The following is an 18,014-nucleotide window of genomic DNA, read 5'->3' as shown; positions in this document are numbered from 1 at the left end:
TTTAATCATCAAAAGCGAATTGTTCTCGGAATATTCTTATTTTTAGCGGTCATCATATAAAGTCACCGATAAAATTATCGAATCAACGATACGAATTCGGAATAACGGCTTGTTCAACGTATCCGCCAAACATCGACTTCGCGTTTTCTCAACAATCCATTCCACGTCGATATCCTCTTTTTCCTTTGTCCAGCGCAGAAAGGTGATGAGAGAAACATCGAAACTTTACCGTTACAAGTTCACCTGACGCGTTCTCGTGCCGTAATTACTGTTGCCACTCGCTGTTGCAGACAATCGGGTCGGTGCTGAAATGATTCCGCACGGATGCTGCGATACCGCTCTCGTATACCGGTCGTATTTATAGAGAGGCCAGTTTATATAGGAGGTTGTGGCGCCTAGATCCAGCACTGATAGAAAAGCCCGTGAGTTACTTACGACGCCGATCTCGCGAAACGAGAAAAGAGCGGAAAGTGGCCGAGTAAGATTGCAACGTCGTCGTTGCCGTCGATTACGATGGTGTTCTAGTGAATTACAACGGACTGATAATGCGGAACAGGTTCCGCGTGATAAGAAGGCTCGCGAAATGATTGGAAAATGAGATACTTCATCGCTCGCTCGCAATTGGTAAATTTTCTATTTTTTTTTTCACGCGTCTTTTACTCTATTGAAAACTTGATTCTGATTTAATAGATATTCATTTGGATATGTTTAAAGCTGAGTCGTGATAATGTTAAAACATTGTATAACGTAAATGTAGACAAGAGATTATTAATGAATTAATGTTTCTCGGGAGATAAAGATTCTTTTAAGAGAATGTTTTCCGACTTTACGGATTTACGAATTAATAAAAAAAAAACAATAATAAATGATGTACACGTGAGCGCAAATGATGGATCAGTATCTTATTATCGTAAGTGCAATTCTATCAAGAATTAATGGATTATTAAAGCGAGAAAAATACAGGTCCAATAAACACGCAGTGCTTCTTCCGAGGATTCATGATCATAAATCTGACAGTCATTTCTAGGAATACGTTTACATCCGAATAATAATCATATGTTTTATATTAGAACTAAACTTATATTTTTATTTATTCGCGGTTAACATGCGCCAATACAAATATGTGTTGTACAAACAAATGCGTTACAATATTTTCAGAGTATTATCAAGTAATGCACTGAAAAAAAAATAGTGTTGAATCAACAACATCATTGTAGTTGAAATTTATTTTATTCATTCAACAATATTGTTGATCAAATTAATACGTCGCGTATTGATTTGATTAATAATGTTGTTGAATTAATGAAATAAATTTCAACTATAATAATGTTGTTGATTCAACATTATTTTTTTTCAGTGTGTTAAAATGTTCATTTATGCGAAAACTATTTCAAAACTTTTATATTTATACTGATGGCTATCGAATTTGAAGGCAGCATAAATCACTAATAACAACACGTTTGGGTCACAAGGTGATTATGTATACTCTGTTCATTTTTTTCCCCTGAAAAAAATAACGTTTTAATTAATAGAAATATAAACTATCTATAATGTATAAAAATAATCATTTTAAACATAAGACTTACCAACTTCCAGAAGAAGACGAAGCTTGGGCCGAAGCAGAAGCACTGGAATACGAGCCACCACCTCCACCACCACCACCACTAAAGACAAAATAAATTGTATAACAATTAATAAAAAGAATCAAGAGAAAGAACAAATGTAAAACACAGTGACTTTTAAACGTTAATTTTATGAATATTGTTTTAAATCAAATTAATTTGTTTTGTTACTTAATAATTATATGGGTTTTTTTTTACACAATTAGTCGCTGTATTTAGAAAACAGTATATATACCCGCATTTGTTACAGCCTCCGCTTGGATATCCGCCGCCGCCTCCGCTTGGATAATATCCGCCGCCGCCTCCTCTCTGATAATGACCTGCGCCTCCTGTAATAGGTACGACTACAACTGGAATAACTGCTACAACGCGCCCTAAACAAACCATGCCCCTGTTATGCGATGGAGTTTAGCAATAGCAATGCGTTAATATATATTATATATAGTTACGATGAGATATTTCAAATGTTATATTTTTGTTACAATGTTATACCCGATTTGCAAATTTCAGCTGAGAAAAATTAAGTATGAAGCAAAAAAATTGTTATTATTTAGTATTTATTAATACTTATCTATATATTGTTATTAGTACCTTTCCTATGTAATGTATATATGTATAAGTGATTTATTTAATATTATTTTTTTAATAATAATAATTGTTCAAGTAATTTTCATTATTTCCAATAATTCCGAAATAATGCCAAAATTTCATATTAATATCAAATATTCTGTACTTTTTTACTTATGTTCAGCGTTTACTTGTTTTATCTTTAAATGAATTTCTTTGATACATACGCGAAACATGCGTGATTTATATAACTTATTTTAAATTAACACATGCTAACTGTTGAATTTGAAAAATTTAGAAAGAAAATAGCGTAATCAAAGACATGCAAAGTAAATAGCTCGCTTCCACAATATTTGCTAATGCAATATTTTGATACAAATTCTAGATAATTATTATTGCTGATATATGATGTAGTTATAGTGATATACATAAGCGAAATATTTGTATATTATATAATAAGTTAGAAATAATCTGGTTGTCACATAAAGCAGAAAAGCTCAGAATCCATCAAATTTTTGTTTCAACTACAGCTATTTTGATCAATATGTTGGAAACACTTTTTTTTAATGAAACTCAAAAGAAATTATTATTTGTTATTTTTTTTTTATTTTGAATAGTAACTTTATAAACAAGTTTTTTAATTGAGATTCTATTGAAATAAACTTTAGATCAATTGAAAAATTAATTGTCTATACTTTTTTCTAGAATTTAATTTCTCTTTTTTCAGTAGAAAATTTTATATTTTCAGACTACAATTACTAGAAAATTACAAATTCTTACCTTTATCGAGAAATTTGTTCTACATTGGTCAAAAAAATGATAGCAAAAAGAGTTTGGCAGTATAATTTTATACAGTCTTTGATATAAATAAATTCAATTAATGGTAATGGATTTGTTCATTAATTATTAGCTAGCGTTCGTGATTAGAATTATAACTCACCACCACCACCACTAGGAGGATAATAACCTCCTCCTCCCTTGCCACCGCAAGTAGGACAATGACCTCCACCACCACTAGGATAATATCCACCACCCCCGCTCGGATACCCACCCCCATATCCTCCTCCGCTCGGATATCCACCCCCATATCCTCCTCCGCACTTCTTACAGTAAGTAGTTCTCTTCTGTCGATCTTTTCTCTCATAAATCGGTTTGGAAGCAGTTTCTATCATACTCTGCGCCTGTGCCTTTTCCAATTTTAATTTGAGTACTTTCGATTTATTGTCCACATCAATCTTGTCGACCTTGATACCTTCAACTTCCAATTCTGCCGCGAACTCGTCAAGGTCGGTGGGTGAATGTCTTTCTTTTTCTTCATCATCTTCTGTTATTACTAGAAGAACAGTGGCTAATGGCTCTGCAAAGATACATTTTTGATTCCAGATCTTGTTAGGCATTATTTTAATGACATTTCGACTTTTGCTTATAACTTATTTATTATTTTTATCATGTATTAGTATATAAAAAATTTGCTATTATTAATGAAGAAAAATGTGTTAAAATATGCTGAAAAAAATTAATGTCTAATTGAATTTACTGAAGAAAATTCTATATATATATATATATATATATATATATAACTTTATGTACATCATTAATTACGTTCATTAATTACACTTACCTAATATATCAGGAACTGCTTCGACGATTTCATTTTCAAACATTTCCTCTGATGTACTACCGCTGCTATTTTTTACTGCATACAAGTTAATTATGTAAATCGTGGCATGACGTTCCTTCTCATCTAACGGCGGCGGCCGTAATTCGGTTGACAATGTGTGTTCTTCATTCACCACCGGGTCTGACAATCACGTTAAAAAATGAATCAATCATTATGTGAACAGACATAGACAGATTACATTGATCGATACAAAGCATAAGAATTTTAAATTGATTGCGATTAGATTTTTTTTCCAGCGCATTCTGACATCATTGTTATTTTCAAAGACATCTTGTCTGCTGCATGCAAAATAAATTACAGAGTTCGCGCGGTTGTCTCCTATGTTTTACAAAGCAATATTTAAGATTGCATAAATAGCATAAATAGCTGTTTAAGCAACAAAAATGTTAAAAATATTTCTTTTTTATATTTTCTACTTCAATAGTAAGATTCAGTAAAATATTGTGACAATATCATAAATGTGTATTACATTTCTTGTTAAAGGATTTTTTGTAAAAAATTACAGAATGCGAAATAGTAATTTTTTCGAATTGACTATATAATTGAATAGATTGACTCCTAATACGTTAATATATTGAATAAAATATGTTAATCTTTGCAACGCTTTATTTTTTCATTTTTTTTGAAAATTTACAAATTATTTATTTAAATTGCAGTCGAGATTTAATATTTAATATTTAATATAAATAATTTAAATTTAATTTAAATAATTATAAACAGAAATAGTATTTACAACAATGCAATCTAATTGTATTATATTGTTAAATCTGCTTAAAAGTTAAAAAAAAGTTAAAATACGCAGTTATATTTATATGCAATTTTTTTGACAAATGTATAATATACCGTTAAACGAAAATAATTTTATCAACTATGACTACAATATTATGTATATTTTACTTCTATGAAATTATCTTTATTTTCGTACCTGGTACACTAGTAGTCGGCAACCCTGAAAGGGTCGCGACAAGCGAAAAAAGGAGCACTAGTCCAAGAGCACGAACCATCATGAGGGGCGTTCGGTGGATGCACTGCATGTCGATCTTTTAATCTTGCCGCTTTTATAGTCATCGATACGATACGCATGTGATCCTGATGTAATTATGCAACACGAACCACCTCCATCGCTTTTTACCGCACATATCACGCTGCGCCGCGCGGAGCAACGCTAATTTTTTAAATTTTCCGAGGGAATCCCCGTCTATATATATAGTGCACACTATCAGTCTAAAATACTTCTCTTCAAGATTAAAGTGCTCGAGAACAAATTCAAAGTGAATATTAAATAAGTTCGAAAACAAGAAAACATTGTGTTTTATAATTTAATATGTATACAGCATGTAACTTCTATGTATACATTTATCTTGAGATTTTTTAAAGGTGTTATAATAACGTTAAAGGAATTAATTAAAATTCAATTTCTTTCTAATACGTTGTTTTAGACGGAATAACGCAATAAGTAAAACTTATTTTACATCACTAACAACTTTTAAGTGCTTTAAAAACTGATCTAAAGTATATCTCTCTAAAATAAAAAATTTTTAAATACATAAAGCGCAAAGTGTAAATTGTATAAAAAATAATGTCTTTTTTGCGATAGTTTTTAAATTTGAATATATAATGTTTAATTTATAATCATAAGTTTATTGTATATAATTACAATATTATTTAGTTCGTTTTTAATATAAATTTTAAAATGAGCAGGCTTTGAAAACATATAAAAAAATAATATGTGTTCTATATTTATAGAAAATAAATAGTTCATTATATTTATAGAAAATTTTTTTAAATATGAACACATTTTTTATGAGGAAATACTTTACTGCAATTGTGAGATAAAAATATGTGAAAAAGCGTTTTCCTCCATAACTTTTTATATATATTATAAATTTTTGCTTGTTTATTTTAAAAATAATATAAATATTAATATGAGAATAAAAGATTGGTATTAATAATAATATTAAATCATAAATATTGATATACTATAGCGTACGTGCGTGATAGAAATCAAACGGAATTAATAACTCATTAATAAAACATAATCAATCACTTTTTATTGCGCCTAAAATTTTGTTAAATCTTGAGAAAATGATGGAAATAGTATAAAGATATAAGAGAGAGAGAGAGAGAGAGAGAGAGAGAGAGAGAGAGAGAGACGATTTAGTCTTTATTAACGTCTGAAAGAATTATTAAAATCTTTTAAGAAACGACTACCAAGAATTTGTATAAAGCGGTGATATACCGGTTTCTGAATAGCGTTATTCCGCATAATGAAGCATATAGGCATGTTGTTGTCGTTCATCAACTCATCATTAATCTTTATTATTCATATTTTTTGTTAACTCTGTCTTATCATGCTATTACTATCGTACATATATAGTCTGATACAATATATATAATTATTTAATAATTATTGTGTGTTATACATATTTTGACTAATAGTATTATAATATCCCCGGCATCAAGATATATTACTGAAATTAAACTATGTTTCCATGCATTAAACATGGAACGATGCTGGTTCATCAGAATTTCCTAACTTGAACATGTATATATATTCAGATAATTATCGTTGAGCGAGAGTCGTCATATTCTCTTTCGTCGCGTTTAATGGATCTGTGATTCACACATGCAAAATATAATATCAAATATATCAACATTTTAAAATGCAATTCTCTGTCTCTATTTATAGTATTAAAATAAGTTTGCATCAATTTTTGTTCTCCTTTTTTTCTTATTGTTTTAATCTCTAATTTCCTTTAATTAAAAAATAATTGGCTTATTAATTTTAAAACAACTACTTTTTTATTAATTTATATAAACTCTAATACCGTTTTCTAAAGAAATATAACTTGTACATATTTTGTTTTTACATAACATCGATTTTAATTGTATATATCGATGCTGTTAATTCCTATAGTGATCAGCACTGCAATTTGAAATAACGATCAAGTTACATATGCAAATCCAGTTAATATTCTGCTTGCTTCTCAACGCTGTAAATAGCATTCGTGTGTTGCATCCGCCGATCATATTATTACGAATCAAGCTTATGTGTAAATTCGCATATCCTATCACATCGATCATGTATATACATTTTACTTCTTATAAAAACAGATAACAAGTTTCAACGAGTATTTTAAGCGATTGAATGATGCAATGATACGTTAACTAATATTATATTTACTTGAGATGCAATTTTTATAGTAAAAAGTTACGCTAATATATGTTTTTATATATGACGATAATTAATAATAATAATTAATAATCTTATTTAACAATTTATATCATATACTTTCTCTTTCTTTTTTCCTCCTTCTCTCTCTCTCTCTCTCTCTCTCTCTCTCTCTCTCTCTCTCTCTCTCGCTCTCTCTTTCTCTTTTTCTCTCTCTCTTTTTCTATACACACGTGCATATAAAATAACAACTTTGCATCATAAAATATCATTGATATTATATGTCATTCTTATCGGTGATTTCGTCATGTATATGCTATAACATATCAATTAAATACTTTTTAAAGTATTATTTTTTACTTACGTCATCAATAACACGATGCGCGCGTTTGCGGGCGGAAATAATTAGATTTACTAAGAAACTGTTATAGCATGCAAATTTGATTTTTCTAGAATGGTCCATAATTACCTGCGATTAAGAAGTTAGTGGGAAACATCTGGCATATATCGTGTGATCGGTTTACTTGAATTGTGCGTAACTAAAACCGCATAAGCCGCCGACAACACATATCATCTTCCTGTCAACTGCAGAAAAATGCGGAGTTCGAAGTTTAACCTTGACTGATCAAGGTGTATGAGATCTAGAAATTATAGTTGTAATCTCTGATGATGGAGAGCCGTAACGAAAATCCCTTTTTGGAAAGAGATTGATTCCACAAAAAAGATCCCTGAATTAATTAACAGACCATAAATTTTGTAATAATCTGGCATAATAAGATATTTGATTTTTTAATATATACATATATTTTTTAATATTTTATATTATATATCTTTTATGCATATAAAGATTAGCACAATTGATGCATGTATTTTATATATTTATAATTAACATATAAATATATTATAGAATTATAATTAATTTATGAATATAATTTATGTGAAGATAGTTTTATATCATTGTAATTTTTAGTATTAATTGTGCATAAATTTACAAATTTACATAATTGTTACGATGTGTAATGCGCGGAAATTTTCCAAAACAAATTTTTCTTTGTACGATTGAAAAAGTGTACACGCTCATTTGTAAATTGTTCTCACGATTTAAACTGGTATCAACGATTGCTGATATGTTGATTTAGATGAGCATACAAAAAATCATGAAAAGCAGATAATTAAAATGGTAGATTCATCATTATTGGATGTTATGTATACAAAGGCCATTGCAAAAAAAAATTAATAATACAACATGAATCTTTAATCTTGTGTAAAAGAGATTAGGTTTAACAAATTTTACAAATTTGAAAAATATAAGTGCTAACATATACACACATGTGTGTGTGTGTGTGTGTGTGTGTGTGTATACATATATAACTTTTAAATTTTTACACAATAATTAAACGCGCTCAAATTAATTGCAATTTTATTTTTTATTAATTCTAAAATCTAAATTTCGTAAATAAGATGAAGTTATTGTGATTATAGTATTGATTGTTTTTACATTTTCAAATCATGGTATACATAAATTTATTGTTACAACTTTGAAATTTCAAAAGTTTTAATTTGACGAACTTTCTTTATTCAGCTAGTTCAGAGAAATAAGTACATATCTCTCGAAGTTAGACGATATTGTGTATACTTGCTCGTGAACATACAATTATCTTATAGCTTAGAATCTTAGAAAATTAACTGCACGCTAAAATATCTGGGGAATTTTCTTGCCTTGCTATCAACATCTTAGTCATTCGGTAATAGTATTAATAATTTTTTACCAAATCTTAAAAAAAAAGAAAATAGCAGAATGTTGAATCGGTCATTATATTAATCTTTAGATCTTATTACGCGTGTATATCACTATGCCATGGAGTTATTAATTGGAGTGTATAGTCATAAAATAAAATAATATATTCATAAAATAAAAGAATGAAAAAATCGATTGATATGTGATAGCCTCAACCTCTTAAATAGACGTCGGTTCGTTCTATTCGGTTCGTTAATTGCAACGTACGAATAATCAAATCTCGCAGATAATCCCCGACCGGTTCCACGATAATTATTTTTACCGTAGGTTTTTGCGAGTCAAACTGAAATGATCGGTGAGTCAGTGCCGAGACCTTGAATCGCATGACGTATTTCAGGCTTCTCACACATCAGATTCGTCGTTGATTCGATTACAGGTTCCTCATCGATGACTCGGATCTCGTATTTCTTAATTTTTTAGATAATAATATTTTTAAAGAGAGAATATTGAATTATTCTGTTTTATTGATTTTCATTTTTTTTAAACTCAAATTTTTCTATTCATATATCTTGCAATTGTGTAAACATAAGCGCTACATCCTTTTAAGAAATTAAATTTATGGAAAGATAGTTTCTGTTTATTTAAATCCCTACACATGATTAATTGCTGCCATCATATATCTTAATGACATGCAAATGAAAGAAACAGCATATGCTATCTATTGTAATCTCATAAAAAATTAACTTTATTGTAAGATTCTTCTAACTAAAAATTCATTTTTCGAAAATTAAATAAGATGTATTTATAATTATTAGAAAGATGATACATTAAATGTCTTTTATAAACATTTAATAAACATTTGACTTTTAGATTGAACTATATACTTGACTTTCAGACAAACTTTTATCATTTATAAATGAGAACCTTTTGCATTACATCAGTGGCATATATTATCATTAACATTTTTTTAACAAACTGGATTTTATATTTCTATTGAAAAAATTAAATAATGTTAGATACCAAATGTTCATGTTATATCAATGAGCATTCTAGCTCAAGTACCATCTGCTGATATGGTTGCTGAAGATTATTGACGCCGTGGATATGACAGATCCTTCGGTCATTCCATAAGTTATTCAAATCATCAGCTCTTTCAAAGATGTCGCCAGAAGTTCAAGATCATGTCTTGACCTTCAAGGTTCCTCCACATTACTTGACCTTCACCTACTTAAAATTGGAGTCAAGTGATGTAATAAACATGTAAATAAATATTTATGACAATCATTACACTAATTAGTATTCGTACAAAAATTAAATTCGAAGACCAATCACAAGCTCATTTTTTTGTAATAAATATTTATTATCTAATAAATAGTGACTTCAATATACATTTATGACGGACGTTTTATGAAATATAAAATATAAAATCTTATGAATGCAGAAACATGTAACAGCCTTATTATTGTGTGGATATACAGTACAGGATATATAGTACTTAAAGTTCTCAATTCTACTTTTACATTTTTCCTTCCTCCGGATATTTTCTAAATAGAGAATGTCACAATATCATAAGTTTATTAAGTTCCTCATTAAGAAAGAAAGAGAGAGAGAGAGAGAGAGAGAGAGAGAGAAACTAAAGGTTTAATAAATTATTTTTCTTTGATTCTTTTGATCTTGCATTGTACGAAGTTTATATTTCATTAAAACTTATCTTCTCGCGAATTATTTTCCGGGAAACACGATGAGACACGCAGAATTTCAAAGTGTGAAGAGAAATAATAAATTACATCACAAACCGCGTGCACAGTAATTGCTAACGTAACTCAATTGGTGCTGTCATCTGTAGTCGTTTCTACTGCCGGATACGTTTCATCATTTTTGTTACGGAAAATATAAATAGTAATACAAATTGAAGATAAATAAAATAAATTTATTTAACATAAATGTTTGTAAAAATGAGTATATGTACAATTTTTAAAAAGTATTGATTATTAAATATTGATATTTATCAAATATAAAGTTTTATAATTCATTATTGATGAAAAATACTGGTACAAGATGTAAATTTAATTGATTGTTTTATCAGATTGGATACACAAATAAATACAAAATATCTATTATAATATAAAATTCAAAATGACATAAAATAAATTGTATAAATATACATCTTTTTTCGTTTCCATCATACTACATCGAACAATTCGTCGACAACAGTCTGTGCGAAATCAGATAATACATCACTGTCTGGTTGTTTTTCTTCAAAATCTTTACCTCCGACGTATTCCATTGGTATAATCTGACTTTGTGCACTCCTATCTTTAGGGAAGAATTCTTCCACGGACGACGCAATTGCTTGAGCATTGACCTGCGTCACGGAACTCCCACCTTGACGTCCCGAGGTCGATGTACCTTTGAAATGGTCTTCATTGAAAGAACCACTAGAAACATGATTGGAAGACGCACTTTTCCAATTTTGAGTGTTTCCTGAGTTATATTCCTGATTGACAGGGACATAAAACTTGTAAGATCGACGTTGCCTTGAAAGATCGGATGACCGGTCGAAAAACCGTAAAGGAAAGAGTTTGAACTTACTCGAAGAATTGTTGATTCACGTGTTTGATCATTCCAAGAGTCGCGCGGTTGATGTTCAATCGATAGATCTGGCCGTGAAAATATTTGGTGATCAGGTCGCCATTTGTGGATGTGAATCATTGGCCTTTCCTCTTGTCTGGATGTACCAAACGCATCGATATTCAATGTCGGTCGTGTTCCATCATACGGTTTCCAGATGGTCAACGTAGGTCGATTGAAACGTCGATCTGAAATACTGAATTTTAAATCTTGAACAGAAAAATATTATACTTTAATCTTCAACTATTATTTCAGCAATAAATGTTAACATTTTTATAATATGCAGATAGTATTTCATAAATAACAATTATCTGGCTATAAGGGAGCATATTCCTGAATTTTTAACGTAAATTTTTTATGTAAATTATTTAAATAATAAGAATAAAATTCGAAACGACGAAGAAGAATATGTGATGTAATTGACAACTGCACTTGCCATTGTGTCCATCGCTTGGACCAACATTGTTCCATGTCGGCTGATACGGATATTGCGCACTGACGGCACCAGCTTGTGAGAAGAATTGTCCTCGATTGCCACCAGTTACAGCAGAGGATTGCGAGACACCAACGGAAGACGCAGCGCCGGTAATCGCATGTCCATTTTCGACTATTCCGAAAGAAGTTGCTGTTGCTTGACCGAAACTAAGCGAATGGCTTTCAGTTTTGGTTTTACTACCGTCGCTGAAAGCTTTCGAATCTGCTGTAGAGATTCCTGATAATCCTGCGGCAACAGTCGCAGATTTACTTACGGAAAGGGGAGATCTAAAAAATAATAATTTTGTCTTTTATATATTTATCTTTACAAAAAAAAAATAAGTTTAAGATATCATTTGCATTCGATAAATGAGAACGAAAAATACTTATATGCTTTATCTTTATACGTATAATATTAAATAGTAAATATATATTACAATACAGAACCGAAATGATTGACAAAATGTTACTAAAAAATTCTAATTGATATATCTAACTTTTAATAATTTCTGAACGATTTAAACTTACTTATTATTTATTCGACTTTTTCAGCAAATATTATAAATAAATTTTAAATTATTCTACATTTACCCATCCATTCCATATCTTGTCGGGTGATTGTAACTGTTACTTTCCGAGAAGCTAATACCGTCGAGGCTTGCGCCCAGGCTGACAGAATGCGCATTGTTGCGCCCCGCGTTCAAAGTGACAGTCGCCGTGACAGGGTTGAAGGAGAGGAGACGTGTCTGGGGTTCTTCACCACTCGACGTTTTGACGACCAACCCCGGCGTTAATTCCGGCGGCGTGTTTCGTCGTAGCTCGTTCTCGTCTGTTCAATGAAAAGTGTTTCTTCAACCAGGTCTAGAAACCAAGAGGTGAAGGAAGAAAGCATATTCTTGTGTATCTTATGAGATTATTTTTATAATTTTTAATCCAATTATAAGAAAAAAATTGAGACTGAAGGAAGAGCATCTTTGAAAATCTTTAAAATGTAACACTTTTATTAGCTAATATCACGAATATAATGAATGTGCATTTGTGCGTTTTAATTTAAGTAATCACTTTTCTCTCTTTCTGTTTTTCTGAAATATTATGAAATCTTAATTATATCAATTTATTAATTAAAATAGAAAAAACGATATTTTATAATATCGTAGATATAAAAGTTTTGCATTGCCACATATTTGAATAAATAATGATACATTGTTCAACACTTTTAACAAACAAATTATGTTTAAAATATTCGTTTCATACAAAGTTGCAATCAGATAAACATTTGATTATTCACTTTTCTACTGACGAGTCATTATTTTGTTAATTACAGTTTCGCTTATTCGACATTGTTGTGTAGCTCTGTTATTTTTCTTAGAACTCTTCATCACATGCGGATGAGCAATGAATATAAACATGCTTGCAGGAAAACCATTTGCTATGCATTAATTATAAGTTTGATATATATATTAATTTAGCAAAAAACTTATATAAAAACGTTAGATGCTTTATTCTTTTTTGTTACTTTGCTATTAAATTGTGCTTTTTTATGCTTTTTGGAAAAAAAACTAATATAAAAATACTTCATAATTATATAATTATTTTATTATAAATTCAAAATGTATTTCATGCTTGCACTGTTAAATTTCAAAATCATGTTAGTTCAATTATTAAATTATTAATAATTATTAATTATTATTATTAAAATTAAATTAATTATTATTAAAACCAAATTATATCAACCTGCTCAGTATTAAATATTTCGTACATTGAAGTGTTACAGACGTTATAAAAGTAATTGACAATATCGATAAGTATCTTTCTTCATTTTTTAAGAATTTTGGAATCTTGGAATTTTATATCAAGCGGTTTATATTCATCTAATGCAGAGATCATAAAAATTCCATCAATTTGTAACGACGACATATTGTATCCATTATAACACATACAACAGGTTTGAGAAGAAAATTTTCTAATATTCACAGCTAATATGGCACTCTTAATATAACACATAAATTCGCTCCTCGAGGTCGATACCAACGTGCGCGACACTTATATTCCTTTAACTTTCAGAGATATTTCTCTCACCTGCTCGTGCAAACGATAACACGAATATTAGCAGAAGGATGCTACCGACGTTCTTCGTCATGTCTGAAAACGGTCTGACTTGATCGTGACAACGCTCTGCCCTTTTTTAATAACTATGCACGACCTTAGAATGGTTATTACAATGCAAGACACGTTCATCTACGTGATATTCCCGATGAATCGTCGCTATGAGACGAATCATGAGAGAGAACTGTAATTCTCAATGATCAACAGGCGTCAAGGATCAATAAATAAAATTTTTAATTATTTAAAACATACTTCTATTAAGTTGAAATGGAATGCAATGGTTCAAGAATTTGTCTAATCAATTTTTTACAATCAAATTAAAGTTGTTAATTTTTCAATAGTCAATTATTATATCAATTATTATAATTCTTACCACAATATAAACCTTTGTAAAATCTTAAAATATTTATTATAAAAATGATTAAAAATATAATTATTATTTATTATAATAACAGATTATCAACTAAAGTTACATTTTACAATATAAAATTTGTAAAATAAAATAAATGTTTAAAAAAAATTTAATTAACATGTAAATATATATAACCATTTATATAATCTGATGAAAGAAATAACTTACCAAAAAAATGTTTATCTTTTATTTCAATTATCATTGTATGCGATTCACATTTTAATAAAAAAAACTTTATATTTTTTATTTCAAATATCATTTTGTCTATGTATGCTATTCGCATTTTTAATTAAAAGAACTTTATATTTTTTATTTTAAATACTATTTTATCTGTGTATGCCATTTGTATTTTTAATCAAAAGAACTTTAATAATATATTTATAATTATAAATGAAGGAAACTTATAAATGAATAGAATCTCTTTAAAGCATAATTTTTATCTGATTTATTTAATAAAAATTATATAATAGCTATTCAAAATTGAAAAATAAAAATGCTTATATTTAAAAACTCAAATACTTAATATAAAAATTTATATGTTATTGATTTTTTCACTTATTACAATGATTTTAATTTGTCTTCTTATTTTTATAGATCTATTTGAGATTACAAAACTGTACGTGTTGAAGAGAAAGAATATTCTTTTTCAAACAATCTGAAAGATATGAATCTTCTAATATAACGAATAATAATTTTTTATTTTTGTGCGGTGTAAATTTTTACGTTTGATCATTTTTATTAATCAATGTTTTAACATCCAAATATTCAATTTGGTTCTTCGATTTGACAGCCACTAATTTCTTCATTATTGATAATCAATGGTGTAATCGTTCTTGTCTTCATCATTTTTTATTGGTACGAGTGTATCTTTCTTGTCTTCTTGTTCAGCAGGCTTCTCTTCTCTGTCAGTTTTAAACTAACTTTTGAAGAGCTCGATTAAATAGAATCGATTCAATCGGTTTCGGGATCTTTTACTTAAATTATCTTTTCTATTTCATTATTTGATGCGATTCAGTTATATGATTTCGGATATATGTAATGAATCTTTTTTATCATCAGGTTTATTCTTTTCGTCATTTTTAGCATAGGCTTTTCATTCATCCGACGTAGGAGTGTCTATCGATTCGTTCGGCGCTTTTAGAATTATTAGATTCACATTTTATTGTGTCTTGTTATTCTCTATTGGATATGAAGTGTTTTCATGTGTCTCAACAGTTATTGTTAGACTCCCTGTTTTGTTATTCTGTTCTGATAAAGTTGAAATCTCTTCAGTTCCGCTAATTATTTTCCCTAAACCTATAATCAAATGTTTAATTATTATATGTTTATTTTCAATTAATATATATATATATATATATATGTGTGTGTGTTTTATAAATTACAATATTATATGTCCACTTCAAGAGCTTACCTTTGAGACACTGCTTGAGGTGTTCGTAACCTGCTCCCAAACGGGTCAATTTTTCTTTGATAGAATTTTGAACATTACTATATGCATTTTTTATATATTGCCATTTTGATGTCGATGTTTCGTTCTGTGAAGCTGACACGGTTTCGTTCTGTGAAGCTGACACAGTTTCGTTCAGTGAAGCTGACACGTTTTCGTTATCCTTTACCGATGATACCAGTGAATTGTCATTCTTAAGACCTACATTATAATATATATTTACATTAATTTTGTTTTTCAAAAATTTTAATACTTTTATTAAATTTTGGTTGAAAAAATTGAGTAAGAAATTTATCAAATAATCTACCGCTAAGAAAAAGCAATTTCTGATATATTAGTAATATAGAGTTATTAATTTTGTATTTCATGTGTTGATACATTATTACAATTAATATTGCTTTATATGTATGAAGTGTTTAATTGCATTATTAATACTTAACATTTTATTAATTCAGTAAGTGGTTCAGGTAATATAAGAGCGGATAAATAAGTTAAATGTTCCAGAGATCAGTTTATACATATGGAACTTTGTACATAAATCAGTAAACATATTAGAACTAAATAAATACTAAATAAATATATTTCGAGGACTTTGCTGGTTTTATTTTGGTTATTTTTGAAAAAATATATTCTTTGCAATAAGTATTGCGAAAAACTTATTTTTTGCTAAAATTATCAAATAATTCGATAATTTACATTAAGAGGCACGAACATATACCGAGGTGTTTTAGCGAAGAGATTAAAAGAGGAAAACAACATACCGAGATATAAATATCAGGAGAAAGAACATTTCAGCAATATCAAATATTGTAAGAAATTGTGGAGAGTGTAAATATGCACTCTGGAATATTCTTGCATATTCCAGAATAACAACGTGATACAAGTATTTCACTAATCTTCGAACGATTTAACATAGTCAAAGAGAAACTGTTCCTTAATTGTTGCATTAATATTATTAATTTACATAATTAATATATCTCTATTAATATTGAAAAAATACAAATACTTTATTAGTTGCTGTTACGTAAAGATTTTGTACATTCTTTTACTTCTGTGCTACGAAGATTTAATATGTCGAGTTCCGTAAATCTGTATATTATCAGATACAATAGGTGTTATTCATCTTTTTTTAAAAAAGAAGAAAAAATCGAGAAATAATTAAAAAAACATTCTCGTATTCTCGCTTCTAACATTCGAGGATGAATATTAGTCATCAAACATTTACCATTCTAATCAATAAACATAGTCATATAAATCATGTGGAACTAATTATATATATGCAATTGATATCTTATCGATAATCTGTTCATCTACGGTTTAAAAAATGCATATATGTTCCACGTTTTGCGTTTTATTTGTACTGTTATGTATTTAATTTGCAATATTAATTCATTAAATAAATACATTACTTGATGCAATAATATTCTTGTTATTTCGTAAGTGCGTAAATCAAAAATATTTCACTCGCATATTAATTAACATCTGTAAAAATTTCTTGGTATTATTGTCAAAATAATATTCAAATAATTAAACTCGCAATTGTTTTAGTTTATTAAAACAGCTGACATCTATTATATATTAGTTTTTTATATCTTATTAAATTATTTCTATTATTATATATAAGATTAGCATAATCTATAAATGAAATATATAACAGTTTTTACCTCTCCCTTTTCCATATTGTACAATAATAAATATTGTTAATAAGAGAATCCACTTCATGATTTTATTTGAGAATTTTGAGGCACAAATAAACAAGACTTACTTGTACTATTTGGACTAATACTGAATTTCCTCCTGAAATGCATCCAACTTATATAAGGTTGAAAAAAACAGGTATTGTGATAAAGAAATCCTTATCGTTCGTCCCCATTAAATCTATATCGTAGTCCATTTCCATTCTTTAACCTTTAGCTAACACATCTGATGCATTCCTTATTCGTGAAGATTTAAGGACTAACGTATCACTAATGGTTAGAAAAGAATTAACCAATCCTTTCGGAACTCTCAGAGACGTTTTTAAAAGATTAGAACAAAGAGTGAAAGAATGTACAATAACTTTCCATTTTCTCTGTTACAGATGAGCGCATCTCGTGTGAATTATATGTATAATAATAAAAAGCAATACAATAAATCTGTTACGAAATATTTCGTGTAACGAAGC

At 28.8% G+C, this 18,014-nt stretch overlaps 2 protein-coding genes and 1 long non-coding RNA gene across 7 annotated transcripts; all 3 read right to left on the bottom strand.

The window, feature by feature from the left end:
• Positions 1-1,059: 1,059 nt before the first annotated feature.
• On the bottom strand, positions 1,060-4,952 carry LOC140676390 (uncharacterized). 4 transcript variants are annotated; one of them, XM_072911392.1, is made up of 6 exons: positions 4,796-4,952; positions 3,811-3,990; positions 3,130-3,546; positions 1,858-1,996; positions 1,587-1,664; positions 1,060-1,504 (listed from the first exon to the last, which is right to left on the bottom strand). In XM_072911392.1, the coding sequence occupies exons 1-6, from the start codon at positions 4,902-4,904 to the stop codon at positions 1,492-1,494; spliced, it is 936 nt and encodes a 311-aa protein (XP_072767493.1). In that variant the 5' UTR covers positions 4,905-4,952; the 3' UTR covers positions 1,060-1,491. The 4 variants fall into 4 exon arrangements, with proteins under 4 accessions (XP_072767493.1, XP_072767494.1, XP_072767495.1 ...); XM_072911393.1 differs by having other exon boundaries at positions 1,858-1,951; XM_072911394.1 differs by having other exon boundaries at positions 3,241-3,546.
• Positions 4,953-10,849: 5,897 nt separating this feature from the next.
• On the bottom strand, positions 10,850-14,071 carry LOC140676323 (uncharacterized). Of its 2 annotated transcripts, none has more exons than XM_072911248.1 (5): positions 13,965-14,071; positions 12,477-12,714; positions 11,848-12,173; positions 11,373-11,620; positions 10,850-11,277 (listed from the first exon to the last, which is right to left on the bottom strand). In XM_072911248.1, the coding sequence occupies exons 1-5, from the start codon at positions 14,023-14,025 to the stop codon at positions 10,963-10,965; spliced, it is 1,188 nt and encodes a 395-aa protein (XP_072767349.1). In that variant the 5' UTR covers positions 14,026-14,071; the 3' UTR covers positions 10,850-10,962. The 2 variants fall into 2 exon arrangements, with proteins under 2 accessions (XP_072767349.1, XP_072767350.1); XM_072911249.1 differs by having other exon boundaries at positions 10,852-11,277; positions 11,373-11,599.
• Positions 14,072-14,975: 904 nt separating this feature from the next.
• On the bottom strand, positions 14,976-17,626 carry LOC140662769 (uncharacterized). Its single transcript, XR_012046173.1, has 3 exons — positions 17,515-17,626; positions 15,815-16,051; positions 14,976-15,699 (listed from the first exon to the last, which is right to left on the bottom strand). It is a non-coding gene; the product is annotated as an uncharacterized lncRNA (long non-coding RNA).
• Between the last annotated feature and the right edge of the window lie 388 nt (positions 17,627-18,014).

The sequence above is a fragment of the Anoplolepis gracilipes genome, chromosome 2, assembly GCF_047496725.1.
Source record: "Anoplolepis gracilipes chromosome 2, ASM4749672v1, whole genome shotgun sequence".
Lineage (NCBI taxonomy): Eukaryota > Metazoa > Arthropoda > Insecta > Hymenoptera > Formicidae > Anoplolepis > Anoplolepis gracilipes.
This window is presented reverse-complemented; position numbering and strand designations above follow the sequence as displayed.

Excerpts from the sequence above, each read along its gene's own strand:
- LOC140676323 (XM_072911248.1), bottom strand. The coding sequence starts at position 14,025 with ATGACGAAGAACGTCGGTAGCATCCTTCTGCTAATATTCGTGTTATCG. Across the intron at positions 11,621-11,847 it reads TCCAAGCGATGGACACAATG|ATTTAAAATTCAGTATTTCA; the intron begins GCAAGTGCAGTT and ends TTTCTGTTCAAG. Across the intron at positions 11,278-11,372 it reads GTGAATCAACAATTCTTCGA|GAATATAACTCAGGAAACAC; the intron begins GTAAGTTCAAAC and ends CCTGTCAATCAG.
- LOC140676390 (XM_072911392.1), bottom strand. The coding sequence starts at position 4,904 with ATGCAGTGCATCCACCGAACGCCCCTCATGATGGTTCGTGCTCTTGGA. Across the intron at positions 3,991-4,795 it reads GCCGACTACTAGTGTACCAG|ACCCGGTGGTGAATGAAGAA; the intron begins GTACGAAAATAA and ends CGTGATTGTCAG. Across the intron at positions 3,547-3,810 it reads AGCAGTTCCTGATATATTAG|AGCCATTAGCCACTGTTCTT; the intron begins GTAAGTGTAATT and ends GTATCTTTGCAG.